This window comes from Anolis carolinensis, chromosome 4, assembly GCF_035594765.1.
Source record: "Anolis carolinensis isolate JA03-04 chromosome 4, rAnoCar3.1.pri, whole genome shotgun sequence".
Classification (NCBI taxonomy): domain Eukaryota; kingdom Metazoa; phylum Chordata; class Lepidosauria; order Squamata; family Dactyloidae; genus Anolis; species Anolis carolinensis.
In genome coordinates, this window is record NC_085844.1 from 244,176,501 (window position 1) to 244,200,395 (window position 23,895).

A 23,895-nucleotide genomic window follows, 5' to 3' on the forward strand; every position below is an offset into this window, starting at 1 on the left:
GCTCCCAAAGATGTGCTAGGTCTTATTTTCAGGGGATGTCTTATTTTCCATGAAGAAGAATTCACATTTATTGTTGAACAAAAAAAATGAACATTTATTATATACTGTACAGTAGTTGTCATCACAAACTAGCATAACCAGACAAACTGAATCCTATCAAGAATTTCTTGTTACTACCATTATTTCCATGTACAACTGGTATGTACATTTACCAATCCTGCATGCTCTGGTGTTCTGTTTGGCAGGTGCTGGGCATGCTTCCAAACAAAAATTTTGCTACGTCTTACTTTCGGGGGAGGCCTTATATTTAGCAATTCAGCAAAACTTCTACTAGGTCTTATTTTTCGGGGATGTCTTATTTTCAGGGAAACAGGGTATGTATGGATGCCAGTGCTTGTAAACATTCCTTTTTTCATTACAACTCCCAGATTCCTCCCAGATTCTCAGAGCTGTAATCCCAAAAAAGGTAGCTTTTCAACTTTCTGAAGAATATTTGCAAGAACAGGAACAGGGCTCAGACAGCTACACATCTTTAATGGCCTACTTCTACCCAACCATGAACTGTACTTAGTCAATTTCCCTGACCATGTCAATGGTGATGTTTTTATCCTACAAAGCCCTTGGAGTATTTGTCCCTGCATAAACCTTCTAAGATGTTGAATTTTCCTTTGCTTTTCCTTAGTTAGGTTACTGATAATGGTTTTCAGGGACTTTATAGCTGTGGCACCAAAGCTTTGGAACCCCCTCTCTTTCAAGAATATTCACTTTGCACCATATTTCATTTTTGGTGCCAAATGACTTAAATGCCCAAGCCTTTCAGGTTCCTCTTAGCCTTTTAGATTTTAGTCCAGTCTTTTTTTATGTTAAATTTTATCTCTACTGCAGGAGCAGAAATTGTTGGATTCCACCTTCCAACGTTATTGACTATTATCTAATGCAGCAAGGGCTCTTCGGAGTTGTAGTCCACCACAATTCGGAGGCTCCCCAAAGCCTGCCCTCCTCTGATATGCTTCTGAAGATTTATAATGCGTATTACATTTTTTATTGTACACTGTTCCACGAGCAGCCACAAGTGAAAATGAAGATGGAAATCACAGATGGTTTGCATCTATTCACCCCAGTAAGAAAAAGAAGGAGGGTCCAACATCCTTACCTGACAAGACATACTCAGCTCCCATTTTCTCACTGATCCGGATCAGGAAGGCCCCGGTTTTGTTTTCGTCTGACATCAACCGATGTTCTGTTTCAGAACGGGAGATCTGCCCAAAAAACCACCTATAGTAGCAGGATAAAGGCATACGAAATTGATTACCTGGCTCTACAGGTCTATCCAATCCAACATTTTGCTTCTCACAATGACAAAAGAAATCTTACTCTCCAGGATCCCCATTTGGCAATTAATCCACATTCATCCCACTATTCCAACTGCTTTCAAAATATCCCATTTTTCCTATCCTCTTGCTTTTCCCCTTTATCGTTGCCACACTTCAATTGGTGGCGATTGAGTTAAAAATGCAAAAGTACTTTGCCTTCAATTTACTCAGTTGGAGGAAAAGAGAGGCAGAGGTTGGAAGTTTGGCCTTCCCTTGAGACTGAGGCAAAAGCAAACTGCAGGAGACTTCTGACATCTTTAATTTCTCCTCATTAATAATTTTTGTCACCACTCTTCTGTTGCTTGGTCACATGCATCTTGGTTTTCAACTGTGAAACATTGGATCATAAAAGAGATGGCTGTGTAAGGGGAAGAGGCATGATGCAAATGAGGTGGCCATCAATGTTTGGTGTCACGAAAGCGGGCAATCTCAGATATGCACTGCTTCTCAATGTGGAAGAGGTACATAGCTACCTGTTGTGACTCAGCCTTTGAGTGACTCTAATGAGGATTCTGGGCCTTTGTGCGACTCTGATGAGGATTTTGGGATGCAGTTTCAAGATGATGGGATTCAGGTTCAGGATGAGTTTCAAGATGACTCTGATGGGAAGTATGGGATTCAGGTGCAGAGTGTTCCTGCTGGGAGATGAGGAACAGGGAGGCTTTCCCACAGGAAGAAATTATGTTGTTACTGATGATGGTTTTCAGGTGCAAGAAGCAGAAAGGGAGAGCAGCTCCCAGCCTCAGCCTAATAACACTAACGAGTCCTGTGGCCTTGAGAGCGATGAGGCCGCTTCTCTATATCGGGCTAGTTGTTTGGAATTTCAGGGGTTGCGCAGAAGTCTCAGAATAGCAAATAAGAGGGAGGTCAAAGGGCAAAGAAATGCCTTCATGTTATGCTATTAAAACAGTCTGCTGAGAGGGAAATCTTTTCAAAGCAATTTCCTCACTTGAATCAAGAACCAAGTCTGCTTTCCTGTATTATCTTATAGCTTGGATGTATCCTCGTTTCTGGGACTTTGGCTTCGTTTTAAGGACCTTGTTTCATGCCTAATGTTTCCATGGATTTATTCTACAGCCTTGTTTTTGTAACTATCTTTTGAAACTGAACTTTTACCTTTTATGAACTATCTTTTCACTATTTCCTAATAAACTACAAAAGACTGTGATCTGTGTGCAGCCTGGTGTCTTTAGCAAGGTGAAGCTAACCTGAGGTGCGACACTACCATAGAGACTCCTAACATGTACTCAAATTGAACTTACAGCTGGATCTGGAATAGCCAAACAAATATCTTCCACATTCAAGTGGGAGCTAATATAGAACCATATAATTGGAAGGGACCTCATGGGCCATCAAGTCCAACCTATAGCTCATTGCAAGATCTCCAGCTAAAGTATCTCCAAACCCTTTTTGAAGATGCGCAGAGAAAGACAAACTGGTTTTGTTGCTGAACTGCTCTTACTGTCAAGACATTCCTTCTAAAGTTCAATGGAAATCTACCCTTCTGCAACTCAAAACTATCAGACCTGATAATCTCTCCTCTCTGTGACAGCCCTTGAAGTGTTTGAAGAATGTCATTATTTCACCCTTCAGTCTCCTCTTTATCAAGCTGAATATGCCCAGCTGTTTCAGCCTTTCCTCATATTTCTTATTATCTTCATTGCCTTTTTCGGAAACCAATTTGTCTATATACTTCTTAAAATGAGATGCCCAGCAGAAGTCTAGATGAGACATGACTGGTACAGAACAAAGTGAAAAGACTGTTTCAATTAACTTGGAAACTATGCCCCCTTCTCCACAGCTGAATAAAATCCCACATCAACTGCTTTGAACTGGTATATATGGCAGTGTGGACTCAGATAAACTAATTCAAAGCAGATATTGTGAGATTTTCTGCCTGTGTGAAAGGGCTCTAAGTTTCAGTTAGAACAGGCTAAGGCCCTTCCACACAGCTGTATAAAATTCACATTGAACTGGATTGAAGTCACATTAAAAATATCAAAATAGTAATTAAAAATATTGAATGGGATGAGTAACTTTCACAGAACTGGGGGTCATTTTTTAGGTTGAACAAGTGCTTGAGGATTGCGCCTTATGAGGAAAAGTGGAGCTTGGTACCATTTTTAAATGATGTATAAAATAGAATAATAAGCTACATTTCCATGTTTATATTTAATTTCCCTAAAGGCATTGTTAACAAATAAATCTCTTCATAATTCATCATTATCAAATTTAAATGTATATACAAATAAACCTTAAAGGAACTTAGGTTATTATATTGATTAACCCAACAACTGTGCTGCAGAAAAATCCTGCAGATTGAAAGGTCGGCAGATCAATCCCGGGTTGGGGTGAGCACCCTACCATTAGCCCCAGCTCACCTGCCCACCTAGAGGGTTGAAAGCAGAAATGCGAGTAGATAAATAGGTACCACTTTTCATGGGAAGGTAATAAAGGCGCCTTTAAGGACATTGATTGGAGGAAAGCTCCTCGACATAGAAGATGGAACAAAAGCACACCCCCACTCCCGTGGTCAACCTCCAAGATGCTGGAAATAAGATGGGAAAACTGCCTTTACTTCTGTTTGTGTTGTCTGTCCTTGTTAATTGTAAAATCGGCATTGAATGTTTGCCATATGTGTGTTCTGTAAGCCGCTTTCAGTCCCCTTCGGGGTGAGAAGGATGGGCTATAAATACTGATAATAATAATAATAATAATAATAATAATAATAATAATAATAATAATAATGGCAGTGTCGACTCAGAGAACCCAGTTCAAAGCAGATATTGTGGATAATCTGCCCTGATATTATGGGTTATATGCCTGTATGATAGCATTTGCTTTCTTTTGCCACAGTACCACATTGCTGGCTCATGCTCAGTTTATGATCACCAATGATTCCAACATTGCGTATAATACTACGGGCTATGTATCACCCATCCTATACCTGTGCATTTCAGTTCTGTGACCCAAATTTAGAATGTTGCATTTGTTGAATTTCATTTTATTCATTTCAGCCCTCTTTCCTAGTTTATCAAGGTCCTTTTGAATCCTATGTATTAAACACCCATCTCAGTTTTGCACCATTTGTAAAATTGGTAAGGATGATCTCCAACACATTGTCAAACTACTGAAAAGTAATGGGCCGAAGATAGAACCCAGAGGCCACTTTCCAAACACAGATGATGACCATGTAGCATGGGTTTTCAACAACAACAAAAACAACAGATACCTTTGCTTTAAAATAAGTTATACAAGGAGCATGCCCCTTGTTCCTAAGCTAAGAAACTCATCAGCTGCAGTAGTAGAAGCATGTCAAATCATGATGTGATGGAACAAAAATGCGTAGTTGAAGTATGCTCAACAGAGCTCACTAGATGTCAATGTATTCCCCTGAATCCTGGCATTCATGTAATCCCAATCTGGGACATCCATTTGTGTTAAGACATTTTAGGGACTTTCAGTTTATACATGCAATTTGCCTTGCATACTAGAGAATATCTAAACTCCAAAATCTCCTTTTGATTTGGATTTCACAGGCTGGTCTTAAAACATGCAAGAAACCTTAAAACAAGTGTCAATTGAAGATTTAGTCCTAATAAACTAGATAGTGTCATGGTTTGCAAAGATACTATATGTGTGTTAACTGGAAAATCAAATGTATTGAGCCGATTGGCTGAGTTTGCAAGGACCTGGGAATTAGTTTGTAACTGTTGCTATCCTGCTGCTGGAGAACCATTTTGAACAGGGTTTTCTCTCTCTCTCTCTCTCTCTCTCTCTCTCTGAGTCTTCCAAGTACTGGCTGGAAAGAAGATGGTTCTGTACTCAGAGAGGCCTGACTATTTCTGAGGCCTTGTTTGCTACTGATCTTCACTGAAGTAGACTCATGGACTAAGAAAGGATTACCTATAACTGCTGATTTCTGTAAGCAAACAGAAGGACTATTGTAAATGCCATTGTTCTGTTGATCTCTTGGATTCAGTAAAAGTTCCTGTGTTATTTTTTCCTGCAAAGCTGAGTGGTGCATCATTCTGCAGGGTGTCTCTGGGCTCAGGGGCACATGTAAGAGCTTCCATCCATCATCCACAAACCCCAACAGATAGAAATCATTTCTCTCTCTCTCCGACAGCAGGTTGGAATGTAAATCAGTTATTCCTTTTCAGCTCTGTTCAGATGGGAATTAAGCAACCCTCCTGGGGTTGACTGCAAATCCCAGCAGTCCTAGCCAATGGTGAGGAATGCTGCCATCCAGATCTGGAAAGTTGCACCACAGTTTGATCTATAGTCACGGTTCTGAGAAACTTGGCAAAGAATGCTTTGAAACCGCACTGACCCTATTTTTGGAATTCCTCCGAACAGCAGAAGCACTCAGATTTCTAGAGGGGTAGGTTGAATTTTTAGCTCATGTTCAAACCATGGTTGAAAGTATGTTGGTGATGGTCAGAAGATGCAAAAGTGATCAGATGCAATTCTCGCAGTGGCATTGCAGTCTTATTATATTCACTAGCATGCTTTCCCCAGTAACCGAAGTTCAATATAAATGTACACCTGTGCTTGTTTTCCATATCATATTAGTCCAATTTTTCCAACATTTCACAAACAAAAACCCAACATGTGGCCAAACAACATCAGGGAGCGATAAAGAGGGCAACAAGTTGTGGACAAGTTAAGAAAGGCTGCAGCAGTTTACCTTTGCCTAAGTCTACAGCAGTGGTTCTCAACCTGTGGCTTCCCAGGTATTTTGGCCTACAATTACCAGAAATCCTAGCCAATTTACCAGCTGTTGGGATTTCTGGGAGTTGAAGGCCAAAACATCTGGGAACCCACAGGTTGAGTACCACTGGTCTCCAGGAAAGGAAAAGACTGCCCTGTCCTCTTACAAAAGGTGCATCTACACCACAGAATTAATGCAGAGTGATACCACTTTAACTGCTATGACCCATTGCTATTGAATCCCGGGACTTGTAGTTTGGTTGGGGCAGCAGCACTCTTTGGCACAGAAGGCGAAAGGGCTTGTAAAAACTGCCATGATTCTTCTATAGCATTGAGCCATAGCAGTTAAAGTGGTGTCAGATTGCAATAATTCCGCAATACACGTAGACTTTGAACTTATGAAGAGCACTTTGAACACAATTTGCAGAAAGTAGAGTAGGCTGACAATAAATGACAAAAACAGGAATGGAAAAAAATTGGGATTTTTAAAAGCAGCTGAAAAAGAATTATTGTAAGACTTTCCCAAATGACTAAAGTGCCATAAAAAATATAGTATGGCCCTTATATAAAATGCACAGTGGATATGTTCCAAAACTTTGCATGGATACATAAATTTGCAGATAATAGTGTACCCTGTTTAAATGATTAGGCATGGGCAAACTTCGTCCCTCCAGGTGTTTTGGACTTCAACTCCCACAATTCCCAACAGCCTCCTGGCTGTTGGGAATTGTGGGAGTTGAAGTCCAAAACACCTGGAGGGACGAAGTTTGCCCATGCCTGATATAAATTCATGCCGAGGGACCCTAAAATGCATAAGGAAGTCATATTTTATCACTAAATCAAACTGCAAATACTGGTCCTGTGGATACAGGGATTCTGATGTACTTTTGTTAATTTTGCATATCTACCCAACTTTCGTAAATGCAGCACAAAGTTTGGAGAAGCATGAGAGAGATATATACTTAAGTCCAAAGCACATGAAACTCTGCTTTTTTAAAAGTCAGTTCTAATAATAACCAGTACTTACGGTTCTGCTTCCACAGTCTCTTGCTTGGCCATGTAGTTGGAGGGGACATATCCTTCTTGGGAATTCTTGCCAGAGGCATCCAATTTCTTGACCCACCACCAATCCCTTGTCTTCTCTATCACCTGGAATAGGTCTCCTGCCCGGAAGCTCAATTCGGACTCCGTCATCCCTTTAAAATCCCACAGGCTGGTATAAATCTTGCTCTGGTTCCTTTTCGGCAGCTCTGGCTTGGAGCTCATGATGATCCGAGGTCAAGAAGATGAAGCCCAAGAGGAGAAAACACCACAGTTTGGCTATGGCCACAACCTCACAAATGCTTTTCAGAAAGTCATGCTCTTCAAATGCAGTTTTAATACAAGGAAGTCTTTGCAAACCTGTTGCGTTGGCTTACTGGTAGGTAGCAAATCTCTGCCAGGCGGAGACTTTGAAATGGGGGGGAAAAACCCTTCTCCGCTTCCTCTTTATGGGACAGAAGTCGTAATATATATCCCAGCCCTGCCCTGTTGCTGCTCCTTGAAGGGAAGGAGGAGGGAAAAGAAGAAGAGGAAGAACAAGAAGGCGGTGATGACACACGATAACAATGCAAAATACTTTCTTCACCTTTGGAGCAAAGCTTGGGCAACGCAACATGGATTGGATATACATTGTAGAATTAGCATAGATTGACACAACTTTAGCTGACATGGCAATCCTTGGAGTCATAGTTTCACAAAGTCTTTTTCGTTCTCTGCCAAAGCGTGTTTGGGTTTCACCAAACTACAACTCCCATGGTTGCATATCACTAAGCCATGGTAGTTAAAGTGGTGCCAAACTGCATTAATTCTCCAGTGTCGGTGCAGCAAATGAAATACAGTAGAATCTCACTTATCCAAACCTAGCTTCTGGATTATCCAAGCCATTTTTGTATTTATTTATTTATTTATTTATTTATAGTATTTATATTCCGCCCTTCTCACCCCGAACGGGACTGAGGGCGGATCACATTATAACACACATAGGGCAAACATTCAATGCCCATAAACACATCAAACAGAGACTGAGAGACACACGCAGAGGCAAATTAACCTTCTTCTGAGGGGATGTTCGATTCTGGCCACAGGGGGGAGCAGCTGCTTCATCATCCACACTGACGGCACTTCCTCATTCCAGGTCGTAAATTAGTTAATCTTGCCTCCCCACTTATAAGTGGTACCTTATCTCCAACTTGATAGATGCAACTATCTTTCGGGTTGCTAGGTCAGCAACGAGCAGGGGCTATTTTTTATTTTTTTTTAATTGACGGGTGCTCACCCCGCCACGGGCTGGCCTCGAACTCATGACCTCATGGTCAGAGTGATTTAAGGCAGCTGCTCAACAGCTGCGCCACAGCCCGGCTAAAACATTTGTAGTCAATGTTTTCAATATATCATGATATTTTGGTGCTAAATTCGTAAATACAGTAATTACAACATAACATTAGTGCGCACTGAACTACTTTTCCTGTCAAATTTGTTGTATAACATGATGTTTTGGTGCTTAATTTGAAAAATCATAACCTAATTTGATGTTTAATAGGCTTTTCCTTAATCCATCCTTATTATCCAAGATATTCGCTTATCCAAGCTTCTGCTGGCCCGTTTAGCTTGGATAAGTGAGACTCTACTGTAAGATGAGAATAAAGTAACTTGGATGTTTGAAAAAGTGGCATGGCAGAATATTAATCAGGACTGCCTGTGCCCAATCAGGACAGTTGGCGGTTATGTCATGCAGCCCTCCAGATATTTTTAAGACTACAACTCCCAGCAGTCCTAAAGTCAGCACAATGGATGGTAGGATCTGCATGTTGACAACAGCTGGATCTCGACATCCATCCTAAAATACCAGATGGGATGAAGGCTGCTAATCATCCCACCATTAGGACAGTTTCGTCTATGCTGATGATTGTGCCATCACTGCTCAAGCAGGGAGCTTTGAAGTGGTTGAACAGAAACCCTTCGAAGCTTTAGGTGCTCTTACTGTCTATTGCAGGGAAAACCAACTGATTCCTAATCCATCTAAAACACAGACATGTGCTTTTCACTTTAAGAACGGACAAGGACCTCAAGCTCTGAGGATTACCTGGGAAGGGATCCCACTGGAGCATTACAGCACACCAAGATACCTGGACCATGCTACTTACAAGAAAGCACTTGCAAGCAAAAGGTGGGTGCTAGAAATAATATCATATGAAAGCGGACTGGCACAACCTGGGCATCACAACCAGACACAGTGAAGATATGATCTGCCCTTGCGCTTTGCTGCTGAATACGCATGCCCAGTGTGGAACACATCTCACCATATTAAAACATTGGATGTGGCTCTTCATGAGACATACCGCATTATCACAGGATATCTACACCCCACACCACTGGAGAAATTATACTGTTTAGCTGGCATTGCACCACCTGACATCCGCTGAGAAGTAGCAAAGAAAGGACCAAGGCATTGACATCTCCGGCCCATCCTCTGTTCAGGTATTAGCCAGTGCCTTAAATCAAAAAATATTTTTCTAAGATATACAGAGATACTCGCAGGGACACCTCAGCAAGCGAGAGTCCAAAACTGGCAGGCTAAAACCCAGAAGCTCAATCCATGACTGATACCAAATGAGAGACTCCCTCCTGGGCAAACAGAAGACTACGCTCTGGAAACACAAAATGCAGAGCCAATCTTAGGAAATGGGGCCACAAAGTGGAGTCCACGACATGCGAGTATGGAGAAGAGGAAACCACAGACCACTTACTACAATGCAGCGTGAGCCCTGCCACATGCACAACGGAGGTCCTTCTTATAGCAACACCAGAGGCACTCCAAGTGACCAGCTACTGGTCAAAGGACATTTAGTATCATGTCAAGTTTTAAACTTTGTTTGTACCCTCGGTTTGGTTCTGAGATGATAAATAAATAAACTCCCCCATTATATGAGATGTATTAATTGCCACTTGCTGGGGAGGATGGGTTCTGTTGGACTCACTTCCTTGGGAATAGATCCGGCTTTCGAGCAAGGCAGGATCCAACTTGCTTAGTGGTTGTTGGTTGGAAGAGAGGGCCAAGAAAACCATCTCACCGGAAACCCTGTAGAGAGATGGAGAAAGGATGTGACTCAAGGTAGGTGAGGGAATTTCGGCAGGGATGGCTTTAAAACCCAGAAGAGCTACACCTGAAGACAGTCAGGTGTGCTTTAACACCTGTGTGTGCTGCTGGAGAGACTAGAACAGGCATGGTCAAATTTGGGCCCTGCAGGTGTTTTGGACTCCAACTCCCACCATTCCTAACAGCCTCAGGCCCTTTCCTTTTCCCCCTCGGCCGCTTAAGCTGCAGGGCCCAAATTTGACCATCCCTGGACTAGAAGCAATGGATTCAACAAGCAGTACAAGGTTAGACTGGATGGCCCTTCCAGCTATATGATTCTAAGACTTCCATCCTTTGCAATATAGCCCACATTACCTGATATTCATTGCTGGTCTCCCATCCAAGTACTATCCACGGCTGACACTGCTTAGCAGCCAAGGTTGGAGGAATTGTGGTGTCTGCAGGGTATTTATTATTTATTTAGTACAATATTTATATCCTGCCCTTCTCACCCAACAGGGGACTCAGGGCGGCTTACAATAAAACACATATATAAAAATTGTACAATGCACTATAAAACAGTTAAAAATGAATTAACTTACACCGGACATTTATAAAACACATTATAAAATACAGATGGGCATGTTCAAGTATTTAGGCTCTGTTTTAAGGTAACCGAAAGAGATATTAACTCTTTCCGCAGGATGCTTTTGGAGAACATATTGCCATGGCGGTTAAAGCAGTTTCGAACTGCATTAATTCTGCAGTGTAGATGTTCCCTGGGCTGCACAAGGAATTAATTTCCGGGGGAAAGCCCCATTGACGTTGGTGGAATTCCTTTCCAAGTCAAGGGCGAGGCTGCAATAAATGACAATCTCTCCTGCTTTCTTTTTCTCAGTCTGGTCTTGTTCATTACAGTAGAGTCTCACTTATCCAAGCTAAACAGGCCAGCAGAAGCTTGGATAAGCGAATATCTTGGATAATAAGGAGGGATTAAGGAAAAGCCTATTAAACATCAAATTAGGTTATCATTTTACAAATTAAGCACCAAAACATCATGTTATACAACAAATTCGACAGAAAACGTAGTTCAATACGCAGTAATATTATGTTGTAATTACTGTATTTACAAATTTAGCACCAAAATATCACGATATATTGAAAACGTTGACTACAAAAATGGCTTGGATAATCCAGAGGCTTGGATAAGTGAGACTCTACTGTACTTGTAACCAATCAGTGGCATGTGCAATGTAAATAAATACATTGGAAACTGTGACTCTGAGCATGCACAGAGAACATACATATAACCTGCTCTCGTCCTTCACTGAGGATTTGGGTCTTTAAGAGGCATATCTACATTTCAGTGTGAATGCTTTTCAGCACTACTTTAAGTGCCATGGCTGTGGAATCATGGGAGTTGTAGTTCGACAAGGTCTTTAGCATTCTCTGCCAAAGAGAGATGGTTCCTCCCTCTAAAAAATTTATTTTATATCTATCTACAGTAGAGTCTCACGTATCCAACACTCATTTATCCAACGTTCTGGATAATCCAAGCCATTTTTGTAGTCAATGTTTTCAATATATCGTGACATTTTGGTGCTAAATTCATAAATACAGTAATTACAACATAACATTACTCTGTATTGAACTACTTTTTCTGTCAAATTTGTTGTAAAACATGATGTTTTGGTGCTTAATTTGTAAAATGATAACCTAATTTGATGTTTAATAGGCTTTTCCTTAATCCCGCCTTATTATCCAAGATATTCTCTTATCCAAGCTTCTGCCGGCCCGTTTAGCTTGGATAAGTGAGACTCTACTGTATATTGAAAACGTTGACTACAAAAATGGCTTGGATAATCCAGAGGCTTGGATAGGTGAGGCTTGGATAAGTGAGACTCTACTGTACTTGAAACCAATCAGTGGCATGTGCAATGTAAATAAATACACTGGAAACTGTGACTCTGAGCATGCTCAGAGAACATACATATAATCTGCTTTCCTCCTTCATGGAGGATTTGGGTCTTTAAGACTCATATCTACATTTTAGTGTGAATGCTTTTCAGCACTACTTTAACTGCCATGGCTATGGAATCATGGGAGTTGTAGTTCGACAAGGTCTTTAGCATTCTCTGCCAAAGAGTGATGGTTCCTCACTCTAAAATTTTTATTTTATATCTATCTATCTATAATGTGTATGTGACAGGGGAGTCTGCTTACACAAACTATGAATACTGGCCGGGTTTGGCAGTGATTGCCCTTGACATATGGGAGTTGTAGTTCACCTGCATCCAGAAAGCACTGAACTCAGCCAAGGACGGATCTGGACCAAACTTGGCACACAGACCCAACATGCCCAACTGTGCATACAGGTGAAGTTTGGGGGTGATTGTCCTTGGCATATGGGAGTTGTAGTTCACTCGTATCAAGAGAGCACTGTATGCAGCTGACGTCGTATCTGGATCAAACTCGGCACACCTACCCAATATAGCCAACTGTGCATACTGGCAGAGTTTGGGAGTGATTGACACTGGCATCAGGGAGTTATAGTTCACCTATATTCAGAGAACATTGAACCCAGCAGATGATGGATCTGGACCAAATTTGGCACACAGACCCAAGATGGCCAACTATGAATACTGGCGGGATTTGGGGAGGACTGACCCAAAATTTTTGGGAATTGTAGTTCACCCACGTCCTGATGGATTTTCTAATGGGGAGCATTCATAAAAAAACAACAAAGACTTGAGTTTTTTTCCCTAAGAAATAGAATAACAGGCATGGGCAAACTTGGGCCCTCCTGGTGTTTTGGACTCCAACTCCCACAATTCCTAACAGCCGGTAGGCTGTTAGGAATTGTGGGAGTTGGGAGTCCAAAACACCAGGAGGGCCAAAGTTTGCCCATGCCTGCTATATGCCCTTGTTTAAACTACAAGTCCCAGAAGTCCATGCAATACAATTGTAACTAAAATTTATTTATTTAGTGTCAAAAGTATTGCATAACAAATAAGTTAAAAAGTGATAAAATAAAGGAACAACAAAACAACTAAATAACTAAAATAAGAAGCTTATACTTAACCTTTTCATCACGCCATAACAATCTACATAGAATTGAAGTCTTCTATCAAACCCATATTACATGGAAAGTCCATTAGCACTGCATTTAGCAGCTCAATGACATCACCAGACTTTACCTACAATAATACACATTAACCCATATTATAACTACACCTAAACTAATTTGCATTTATTTTTGTAATCAGCAGACTCAGCTCCACTGAAGTGGAGCCTCCAAAAATTTGAGAAAAGAAAAGTTTTTCTCCGGTGAAACGGATAATCTTTCCAAACCCAAAAGCATTGTTCTTCTCACCTTCACCGATCCAACCAGACTTGTAGAGACTACTAAACAAGTTACGGTGACCTTCTCCACGTGTCAGTACTTTGGCTTTAAATTTGACTAGATTTTCATTTTCCATCGATTAGAGAGAAGGAAACGATGGAGAAATAACCGGGGAGTTGGAATGTATACCCATTTCGCCGCGCAAGGCATTGTGGTCGTAGCAGTATGCAAATAACGGCTGCTTGGTGTCCGGCTCGTCGACCTATGACGTAAGACACCTGGGCGTCTTCATGGGGCAGAGCGGAAAGATCCTGCGCCCTCTTCCGACCATGACTGGAACTGCACCACTTCTGCTCAGCCAAGCTCCTTTGGCTGAGACCAAAGCACCAAAATATCACAATTCAATAGAGTCTCACTTATCCGACACTCACTTATCCAACGTTCTGGATTATCCAATGCATTTTTGTAGTCAATGTTTTCAATATATCGTGATATTTTGGTGCTAAATTCGTAAATACAGTAATTACTACATAGCATTATTGTGTACTGAACTACTTTTTCTGTCAAATTTGTTGTATAACATGATGTTTTGATGCTTAATTTGTAAAATCATATCCTAATTTGATGTTTAATAGGCTTTTCCTTAATGTCTCCTTATTATCCAACATATTCGCTTATCCAACATTCTGCCGGCCCGTTTATGTTGGATAAGTGAGACTGTACTGTATATTGAAAATGTTGACTACAAAAATGCCTTGGATAATCCAGATCATTGGATAAGCGAGTCTTGGATAAGTGAGACTCTACTGTACAACAAAAGAAAGGGATATTATAAAAATAAATACATAAAAAGTGACGTCTGACTATTGTTTGGTGTTTTGTGCAGTGTTCTCTTAATAATCTTACATCTTCTATCTTATCTGTCTTCAGTGTCGCCTCTCCTTCTTTAACTCTCAATCTGAAACATTTATTTAGCAATTGTCCCTGGACTATCATGTCTTCAAACAATTATTTTGAGTTTTTCATTTTTAAAATAATTTTCATTGGTTCCCAATCCGTTGGTTTGCTTGGTCCGCCTTGAGTATTTGATAACAAATATGTAAGCCTATCCATATTCATGATCTGTAAAATTTTGTTAATCCAGGGTTTTATATCTGGTCAATTTTTCTCTCTCCAACGTTTAGCATGGGTCATCCTTGCGGCTGTTACCAAATAGCTAAACAACACAGTGTTCCCTCACTACTTTGCGGTTCACTTTTTGCGGATTCGCTGTTTCGTGGTCTTTCAATAAACTCTAAAAGACTATAATAAATCATTAAAAAATTACAATTTACAGCCTAAGGAAGGGAGGAAGGAGAAGCCAAAGGGAGCCCAAGTGGCAACGGGAGGAGCCCAAGTGGCAACGGGAGGAGCCCAAGCAGCAATGGGAGGAGCCCAAGTGGCAACGGGAGGAGAAGGAGGCGATTTATCAACACACAATGGGTTGATAAAGACTTAAAATATTTTACTAAAATAATGTATAAATATTAAAATAAATCTAGTGCCCCTACTTCGTGGATTTTCACATATTGTGGATGGTCCTGGAACATAACCCCAGCAATAAGTGAGGGAACACTGTATTTCCTTATTTTTTTATCTTTTTCTATATCCAACATTCCTATGAGAAAATATTTGGGATACAAGTTAATTTTTAATTTATAATATTTTTGGTATCCTTTGGTGAATCTCTTTCCAAAATGCCTCGGCTTTCTCACACATCTGTCCACCAAAACTGGAAGAAAGTGCAGGTGGATAATTTCAACAGAAAGGAAGAAACTATGAAAAGGAACAAAATCTAGCTTCCGGTAATTAAAAAAACTCTAGGACAGGAAATAAAGAGCCATATTCAGAAGACAAGGGAATTCCAGGCAGGAAACAATCAGGGCCAGTTAAGCAAAGGATTCCCCCAGGCAGGAAGCTGCCAGGCTTTGAAGCTGCAAGGCTATTTTATTCAATGATACTTTTAGAAAATCAGTTTGCATATACAAGATAATATTTAAGTTTCGTAAGAATATAGCATGGAATCCTGGGATTTGTAGTTCGATTTTCTCTTAAGTACAAGTGCTAAATATAAGGCTTTGAAGCTGCAAGGCTATTCAATGCTGATCAAGGTGGCCAATTGCAACATTCATACTTGCCTCAAGCAGACAAGAGTTTTTTTCTGTCTCACCCTAGACATTATTCCACAGAGAAATAAACTCCACTTGCTTAATTTCAAACAGACCTCTCAACCTCTGGCATAGATGTAGGTGAAACGTCAAGAGAGAATGCTTCTGCCACCTGGAAGGTTAAAAGTTTGCCCAGGCCTGCTAAATAAGTTCAGCTAAACTACAAATCTCCCTAATATCATTTATAATCCACATTATAATTACCCCAAACCTTAATTCACATCTATTTTTCAACCAGTAGAGTCAGCTCCACAGAAGTGGAGCCTCAAAAAATTTGAGAAAAACTCATAAATGTTCCTCTCCACGGAAATCTTTAGTAAAAGGCGAAAGATTTATACGATCTGAAGAGAAACCAGAGTATGCTCTTGCTGTGTTCACTGACCCAGCCCAAGTTGCAGAGATTACTAAACAAGTTACGGTGACCTCTCTCCTGCGTCAGTCATTTCGGCTTTAAATTTGACTAGATTTTCTTTTTCCATCGATTAGAGAGAAGGAAACGATGGAGAAATAACCGGGGAGTTGGAATGGATACCCTTTTCGCTCCTTCCGCCGCGCAAGGCATTGTGGTCGTAGCAGTATGCAAATAAGGGCTGCTTGGTGTCCGGTCTCGTCGACCTATGACGTAAGACACCTGGGCGTCTTCATGGGGCAGAGCGGAATGATCCTGCGCCCTCTGCCGACCATGACTGGAACTGCACCCACTTCTTCTCAGCCAAGCTCCTTTGCTGGGGTCCAAAATTAGGACTGTTGTTGTGTGCCTTCAAGTCATTTCAGATTTAAGTCAACCCTAACTCTAAAGTTCAGGACAGAGGCCAGGGAAATGACCTTGGAGGGCCTTAGTTTGGGGACCCCTGATCTAGACCATCTCATAAGACCATAGGTAAGGAAAGGGACCCTCAAAGGCCATCTAGACGGTCTCATAGGACCATAGGTATGGAAAATGATATCCAAAAGCCATCTAGATGGTCTCATAAGACCGTAGCTAGGCAAAGAGACCTTCAAAGACCATCTAGGCCATCTCATAAGACCATCGGTAAGGAAAGGGACCCTCAAAGGCCATCTAGACGGTCTCATAGGACCATAGGTATGGAAAATGATATCCAAAAGCCATCTAGATGGTCTCATAAGACCGTAGCTAGGCAAAGAGACCTTCAAAGACCATCTAGGCCATCTCATAAGACCATCGGTAAGGAAAGGGACCCTCAAAGGCCATCTAGACGGTCTCATAGGACCATAGGTATGGAAAGTGATTTCCAAAAGCCATCTAGATGGTCTCATAAGACCGTAGCTAGGCAAAGAGACCTTCAAAGACCATCTAGGCCATCTCATAAGACCATCGGTAAGGAAAGGGACCCTCAAAGGCCATCTAGACGGTCTCATAGGACCATAGGTAAGGAAAGTGATTTCCAAAAGCCATCTAAATGGTCTCATAAGACCGTAGCTAGGCAAAGAGACCTTCAAAGACCATCTAGACCATCTCATAAGACCATAGGTAAGGAAAGAGACCTCCAAAGACCATCTAGATGGTCTCATAAGACCATTGGTAAGGAAAGGGACCCTCAAAGGCCATCTAGATGATCTCATCAGGCCATCAGAAGACTATAGATAAGGAAAGGGATCCTCAAAGGCCATCTAGACAATCTCATAAAACCATAGGTATGGAAAGGGACCCTCAAAGGCCATCTCGACGGTATCATAGGGCCATAGGTAAGGAAAGTGACCTCCAAAAGCCATCTAGATGGTCTCATAAGGCCGTAGCTAAGCAAAGAGACCTCCAAAAACCAGGTAGACTTAGGTCAACCCTAACTCTAAAGTTTAGGACAGGGGCCATGTAAATGACCTTGGAGGGCCTCATCCGGCCCACGGGCCTTAGTTTGGGGACCCCTGTTGCACAAGCCAGTAAAGCAGTGGTTCTCAGCTTGTGGGTCCCCAGGTGATTTGGCCGACAACTCCCAGAAATCCCAGCCAGTTTGCCAGCTGTTAGGATTTCTGGGAGTTGAAGGCCAAAACATCTGGGGACACCAGGTTGAGAACCATTTCAGTAAGGTAATGCTCAAGGTCCTGCAAGGTAGACTCCAGCAAGACATGGAGCGAGAGTTGCCAGATGTACAAGCTGGGTTCTGAAAAGGCAGAGGAAGGAGAGATCAAATTGTCAATATCCGCTGAATCCAGGGAGTTCCAGAAAAACATCTGTGGACACAGCATAATATTTGAGAACACAGAAATGCTGGACCACTCTAGCAACCACCATGCCAAACTACACAGAGAAGCCATTGAAATCCACAAGCAGGTGGACAATTTCTTTTTTAAAAGTTTTTATTGAATGCATTTACCAAAATTGTGATACACATAAACATAGACATAAACAAAAGGGTAGATGTGTTTTAGGAATATGGGAGGTAACCACATACACATACATGAATCGGGATAATGAAAGGAAAAGAGAAAGACCAGAGGAGGGAAAAATACAACAAAAGAAAGGGATATTATAAAAACAAATACATAAAAAGTGACGTCCAACTATTGTTTGGCGTTTTGTGCAGTCTTCTCTTAATAATCTTACATCTTGATCAAGGTTGCTGTAAGTGTTATTTATTGCTTATTTAATTGTATAGTTTTATCTGTTTTAATAATATGTTTATTATACTGTTATGTAATGCACTTGTTGTTCTTATGATGGGAAACTGCCCTGAGTCTCTTCTGGGAGATATGGTGGTGTATAAATAGAATTTCTATTATTATTATTATTATTATTATTATTGTAATTATTATTATCTTCTATCTCATCTGTCTTCGGTGTCGCCTCTCCTTCTTTAACTCTCAATCTGAAACATTCATTTAGCAGTTGTCCCTTGACTATCATGTCTTCAAACTATTATTTTGAGTTTTTCATTTTTTAAAATAATTTTAATTGGTTCCTCGGCTTTGTCACACGTCCGTCCAGCCAACACGGGAAGAAAGTGCATGTGGATAATTTCAACAGAACGGAGGAAACCACGAGAATGAACAAAATCTAGCTTCCAGTAATTAAAAAAAAACCCTCTAAAATCAGGACAGGAAATAAAGAGCAATATTCAGAAGACAGGGGAATTCCAGGCAGGAAACAATCAGGGCCAGTTAAGCAAAGGATTCCCCCAGGCAGGAAGCTGCTAGGCTTTGAAGCTGCAAGGCTATTTTATTCAATGATACTTTTAGAAAATCAGCTTGCTTATACAGTACAAGGTAATATTCCACTTTAGCTTTCGTAAGAATATAGCATGGAATTCTGGGACTTGTAGTTTAACTTTCTCTAAGTGCAAGTGCTAAATACCAGGCTTTGAAGCTGCAAGGCTATTCAATGCTAATCAAGGTGGCCAATTGCAACATTCACACTTGCCTCAAGCAGACAAGAGTTCTTACCTCTGCCGCAGATGTGGGCAAAACGCCAGGAGAGAATGCTTCAAGCCCTCCTGGTGTTTTGGACTTCAACTCCTACAATTCCTAATTTTAAAAAAAACCCTCTAAAATCAGGACAGGAAATAAAGAGCAATATTCAGAAGACAGGGGAATTCCAGGCAGGAAACAATCAGGGCCAGTTAAGCAAAGGATTTCCCCAGGCAGGAAGATGCCAGGCTTTGAAACTGCAAGGCTATTTTATTCAATGATACTTTTAGAAAATCAGTTTGCATATACAAGATAATATTTAATTTTCCTAAGAATCCTCACCATGGAATCCTGAGATTTGTAGTTCAATTTTCTCTTTAAGTCCAAGTGCTAAATACCAGGCTTTGAAGCGGCAAAGCCATTCAATGCTAATCAAGGTGACCAATTGCAACAGTCACACTTGCCTCAAGCAGACAAGAGTGCTTACTTCTACCGTAGATGGACAAAATGTCAGGAGAGAGTGCTTCTAGCCCTGCAGGTGTTTTGGACTTCAACTCCCACAATTCCTAACAGCCTACCGGCTGCTTTCCCAGGCCTGCTAAATACGTTTGTTTAAACTACAAATCCCAGCAGCATCATTTACAAAACATATTATAATTACCCCTAAACTAATTCACATCTATTTTTCAACCAGTAGAGTCAGCTCCACAGAAGTAGAGCCTCAAAAAATTTGAGAAAAACTCATAAATGTTCCTCTCCACGGAAATCTTTAGTAAAAGGCGAAAGATTTATACGATCTGAAGAGAAACCAGAGTATGCTTTCCTTGTGTTCGCTGACCCAACCCAAGTTGCAGAGATTACTAAACATATTATGGTGACCTTCTCCGCGTGTCACTACTTTGGCTTTAAATTTGACTAGATTTTGCTTTTCCATCGATCAGAGAGAAGAAAAAGATCGGGGAGGAGGAATGGACAGGCTTTTCGCTCGTTTTATCGCGCAAAGTATTGTGGTTGCAGCTGTATGCAAATTAAGGCTGCTTAGTGTCCGGTCGCGTCGGCGGAGAGCGAGCACTGTTTCGATCCTGCTCCCCCTGCTGACCACAGCCGGTATTGCACCCGCTTCTTAGCCAAGCTCCCTTGTTGTGGTTTCCCTGGAGTTAAGACGACGACCACTGCGCATGCTCAGATGCACTTTGCTTGCTGCTTCCCCTTTCCCAGACCAGGGTCGTTCAATAGAGGACTATGAGACTTGTTTGCATGCTTTGGGGAGAGCAAGTACAACCGAATTAAAGAAATATTTACTTACTTAGGCGATCCCTCGTAGTTCGAGGACGATTGTTTTCCATCTTTGGTGTCTTGCGTGTGGGTTCTTTGGTGGCTGAAGAGACCTATTCTTGATCCACATGTTCTCCCGCAGTGAGGTTTCCAGGTGGAAGGTGGTCCCGGACAGGGTTGGCACATGTCTCCCTTAAGCCCTCCATTCGTGCCTTTTCGAACGCCGCAACACGGCTGGTCACTTCTGACCTCCAATTAGAACACTCAAGGGCCAGGGCTTCCCAGTCTATGCGACAGTTTTTAAGGTTGGCTTTAAGCCCATCTTTAAATCTCTTTTCCTGCCCACCAACATTACGTTTTCCGTTCTTGAGTTCAGAGTAGAGCAGCTGCTTTGGGAGACGGTGATCGGGCATTCGGACAACGTGGCCAGTCCAGCAGAGTTGATGGCGTAGGAGCATCGCTTCAATGCTGGTGGTCTTTGAGATTTGCAGGATTTTCCTGAGGCAATGCTGATGGAAACGCTCCAGGAGTTTGGTGTGACATCTGTACACAGTCCACGTTTCGCAGGCGTAGAGCAGGGTTGGGAGGACAATGGCTTTATAAACAAGCACCTTGGTATCTCTACGGATGTCCCGGTTATCAAAAACTCTCTGCTTCATACAGAAAAATGCTGCACTCGCAGAGCTCAGGCGGTGTTGTATTTCAGTGTCGATGTTGTCTTTTGTGGAGAGGTAGCTGCCAAGGTAGCAGAAACGGTCAACGTTTTCTAATGTGACACCATTAAGCTGTATTCCTGGCATTGCAGAGGGATTAGCTGGTGCCTGTTGGAAGAGCACTTTGGTTTTCTCGATGTTCAATGAGAGGCCGAGCTTTTCGTATGCTTCTGCGAAGGTGTTTAGAGTGGCTTGTAGGTCTTCTTCTGAATGCGCACAGACTACGTTGTCATCGGCATATTGGAGTTCTATAACAGATGTTGTGGTGACTTTGGTTTTGGCTCTCAGTCTGCTGAGGTTAAATAGCTTGCCATCTGTCCGGTAGATGATTTCCACTCCGGTGGGAAGCTTCCCATCAACAAGGTGAGGTATCATAGCGATGAAGATGGAAAATAAGGTGGGGGCAATAACACATCCCTGCTTGACACCCGATTCCACCTTAAATGGGTCACTTTGGGAGCCGTTGCTGTCCAAGACTGTTGCCATCATGTCATCATGGAGGAGCCGCAGGATGTTCACAAATTTGTCAGGGCACCCGATTTTTTGGAGGATGGTCCAGAGAGCGCTGCGATTCACTGTGTCGAATGCCTTTGCAAGGGCAATGAATGCCATGTACAGAGGTTGGTTTTGTTCCCTGCATTTTTCTTGGAGCTGTCGTGCAGTGAAGATCATGTCCACTGTTCCTCTGGAGGGGCGGAAGCCATTCTGGGATTCTGGGAGGGTGTCTTCTGAGACAGGGAGAAGGCGGTTTGCAAGGATTCTTGTGAGGATTTTCCCAGCGGAGCTTAGAAGGAAGATACCGCGATAGTTCCCACAGTCTGTTCTATCCCCTTTCTTGAAAAGGGGGGTGATGGTGGCATCCTTGAAGTCTGCTGGGATTTTCTCGGTCATCCACACCTTTTCAATGAGCTGGTGGAATTGTTGTTTCAGCTCAGATCCACCCTCTTTGAAGATTTCAGCAGGGATCCCATCAGGTCCGCTGGCTTCATTGTTTTTTTGTTGGCTGATGGCATTTCTGACTTCTTCCAAACTAGGCAGAGCTGCAAGCTCATCCCTGGTTTGTTGTTGTGGGATTTGTGAGAGAACCTCTTCGGCCACATTGGAGCTGCAATTCAGCAGGTTCTGGTAGTGCTCTTTCCAACGTAGTGCAATTAATGTTTTGTCCTTCAGAAGTTTGGTTCCATCTGATGAGCGTAGGGGCTGTATGCCATGGTTTCTTGGTTCATAAATGATCTTTGTGGCTTCGAAAAATCCCTGAGCGTCATAGGTATCTGCAAGGTGTTGGATTTCTTCAGCCTTCTTTGTCCACCAGATGTTCTTGAGTTCGCTAGTCCTTCTTCGGACCTCATCTTTTGCACTGGCATAGATCTTTTTCTTAGAAGCACATTTGGTGTCTCTCTGCCATGTTTGGAAGGCTTTCCTTTTGTTATCAATCAGCTGTTGGATCTCTTTGTTGTTATCGTCAAACCAGTCTTGATGTTTCTTAGTTTGGTATCCAATGCTTTCTTCGCAGGCTGTGATGATGGAGGACTTCAGTTTGTCCCAATGTTCCTCAACATTTTCGGGGTGTTCTGTGGGTAGATGATCCTTGAGTGTTGTTTGGAGAAGGGTTCGTTTGGAGGGCTCCTGAAGGGCTTGGGTGTTCATTTTATGCCTTGTTTTTCTTCCTTGGAGTTTGGGGACGATTGTGATAGCCATCGTGGATCGGATTAACCTGTGGTCTGTCCAGCAGTCATCAGCATCTGTCATGGCTCTTGTGAGAAGCACATCGCGGCGGTCTCTGGCACGTGTAATTACATAGTCCAAGAGGTGCCAATGCTTTGACCGAGGGTCCTTCCATGATGTCTTGAGATTGTCTTCCTGGCAGAAGAGTGTGTTGGTGATGACAAGGTTGTGCTCTCCGCAGATGGTGAGAAGCAAGATGCCATTCGGGTTGCTGTTTCCGACCCCGTCTTTTCCTATGATCCCTGGCCACAGGTCAGCGTCCCGTCCAACTCTTGCATTAAAGTCTCCCAGGAGGATGATTTTGTCCTTCTTAGGTATCTTCGATAGGATGGTATCCAGCTGACAATAAAAATTTTCCTTGATGTCTTCGTCAGCATCTAGTGTTGGTGCATAGGCGCTTATAATGGTTGCCTGTTGGTTTTTGGCAAGTTTAATTCGGAGGGTTGAGAGTCGTTCATTGATGCCAGTGGGTTCTTTAGTCAGGCACTTCACCAGGTCATTTCTGATAGCAAAGCCAACTCCGTGTATTCTTCGCTCTTCTTCAGGCAGTCCCTTCCAGAAGAAGGTGTAGCCTCCTTCATCTTCCTTCAGCTGTCCCTCTCCTGCTCTCCGGGTCTCCTGAAGCGCTGCTATGTCAATCTTAAAGCGTCCCAGCTCTCTTGCTATGATAGCAGTCCTCGGTTCGGGGCGTTCACTGTCAGTGTTATCCAACAGTGTCTGTACATTTCATGTTCCAAAGTTCATTTCTCTTTTTTGGCAGCAGAGTGGTGACCCCTCTGGACGCGGCAGTCCAGTCAGGGACTGGATAAGAGAAATGTGCACTCAGTCTAACTACTATGCAGTCCTGCTCATCCTCTTTAAATTCTTCAATATTTACCTTCACTTTTTTATTGAAGATCACACCTTTTTTTTTTCTTTTTCTTCCAGGAACTGCATCCAACTCTGCTGGCATTCTTGAACTGCAATATGAAAGCAAACCTAATAATAGAACCGTTTGGCCACTCCACCCACCACAGAGTGATTTTGTGGAATGCTACCTTGTTTATGTACCTGGCGTTGCCCAGGT

General features: G+C 42.1%; 1 protein-coding gene and 2 non-coding genes across 5 annotated transcripts in view; all 3 read right to left on the reverse strand.

Moving 5' to 3' along the window:
* The window catches only part of ptk6 (protein tyrosine kinase 6), a 29,905-nt gene extending 15,895 nt beyond the window's left edge, over positions 1-14,010 (reverse strand). Inside the window, exons 1-4 of one of the 3 annotated variants that reach the window (XM_062979057.1) lie at positions 13,577-14,010; positions 10,106-10,206; positions 7,114-7,625; positions 1,154-1,275 (exon numbers count right to left, since the gene is read on the reverse strand). In XM_062979057.1, the coding sequence (XP_062835127.1) occupies positions 1,154-1,275; positions 7,114-7,352 (361 nt within the window). In that variant the 5' untranslated portion in view covers positions 7,353-7,625; positions 10,106-10,206; positions 13,577-14,010. The other 2 variants (XM_008110201.3, XM_062979056.1) reach the window with 2 other exon arrangements.
* A 1,988-nt stretch (positions 14,011-15,998) lies between these two features.
* On the reverse strand, positions 15,999-16,114 carry LOC134299060 (U5 spliceosomal RNA). Its single transcript, XR_010006207.1, has one exon. It is a non-coding gene; the product is annotated as a U5 spliceosomal RNA (small nuclear RNA).
* Positions 16,115-19,817: 3,703 nt separating this feature from the next.
* On the reverse strand, positions 19,818-19,933 carry LOC134299062 (U5 spliceosomal RNA). Its single transcript, XR_010006209.1, has one exon. It is a non-coding gene; the product is annotated as a U5 spliceosomal RNA (small nuclear RNA).
* Between the last annotated feature and the right edge of the window lie 3,962 nt (positions 19,934-23,895).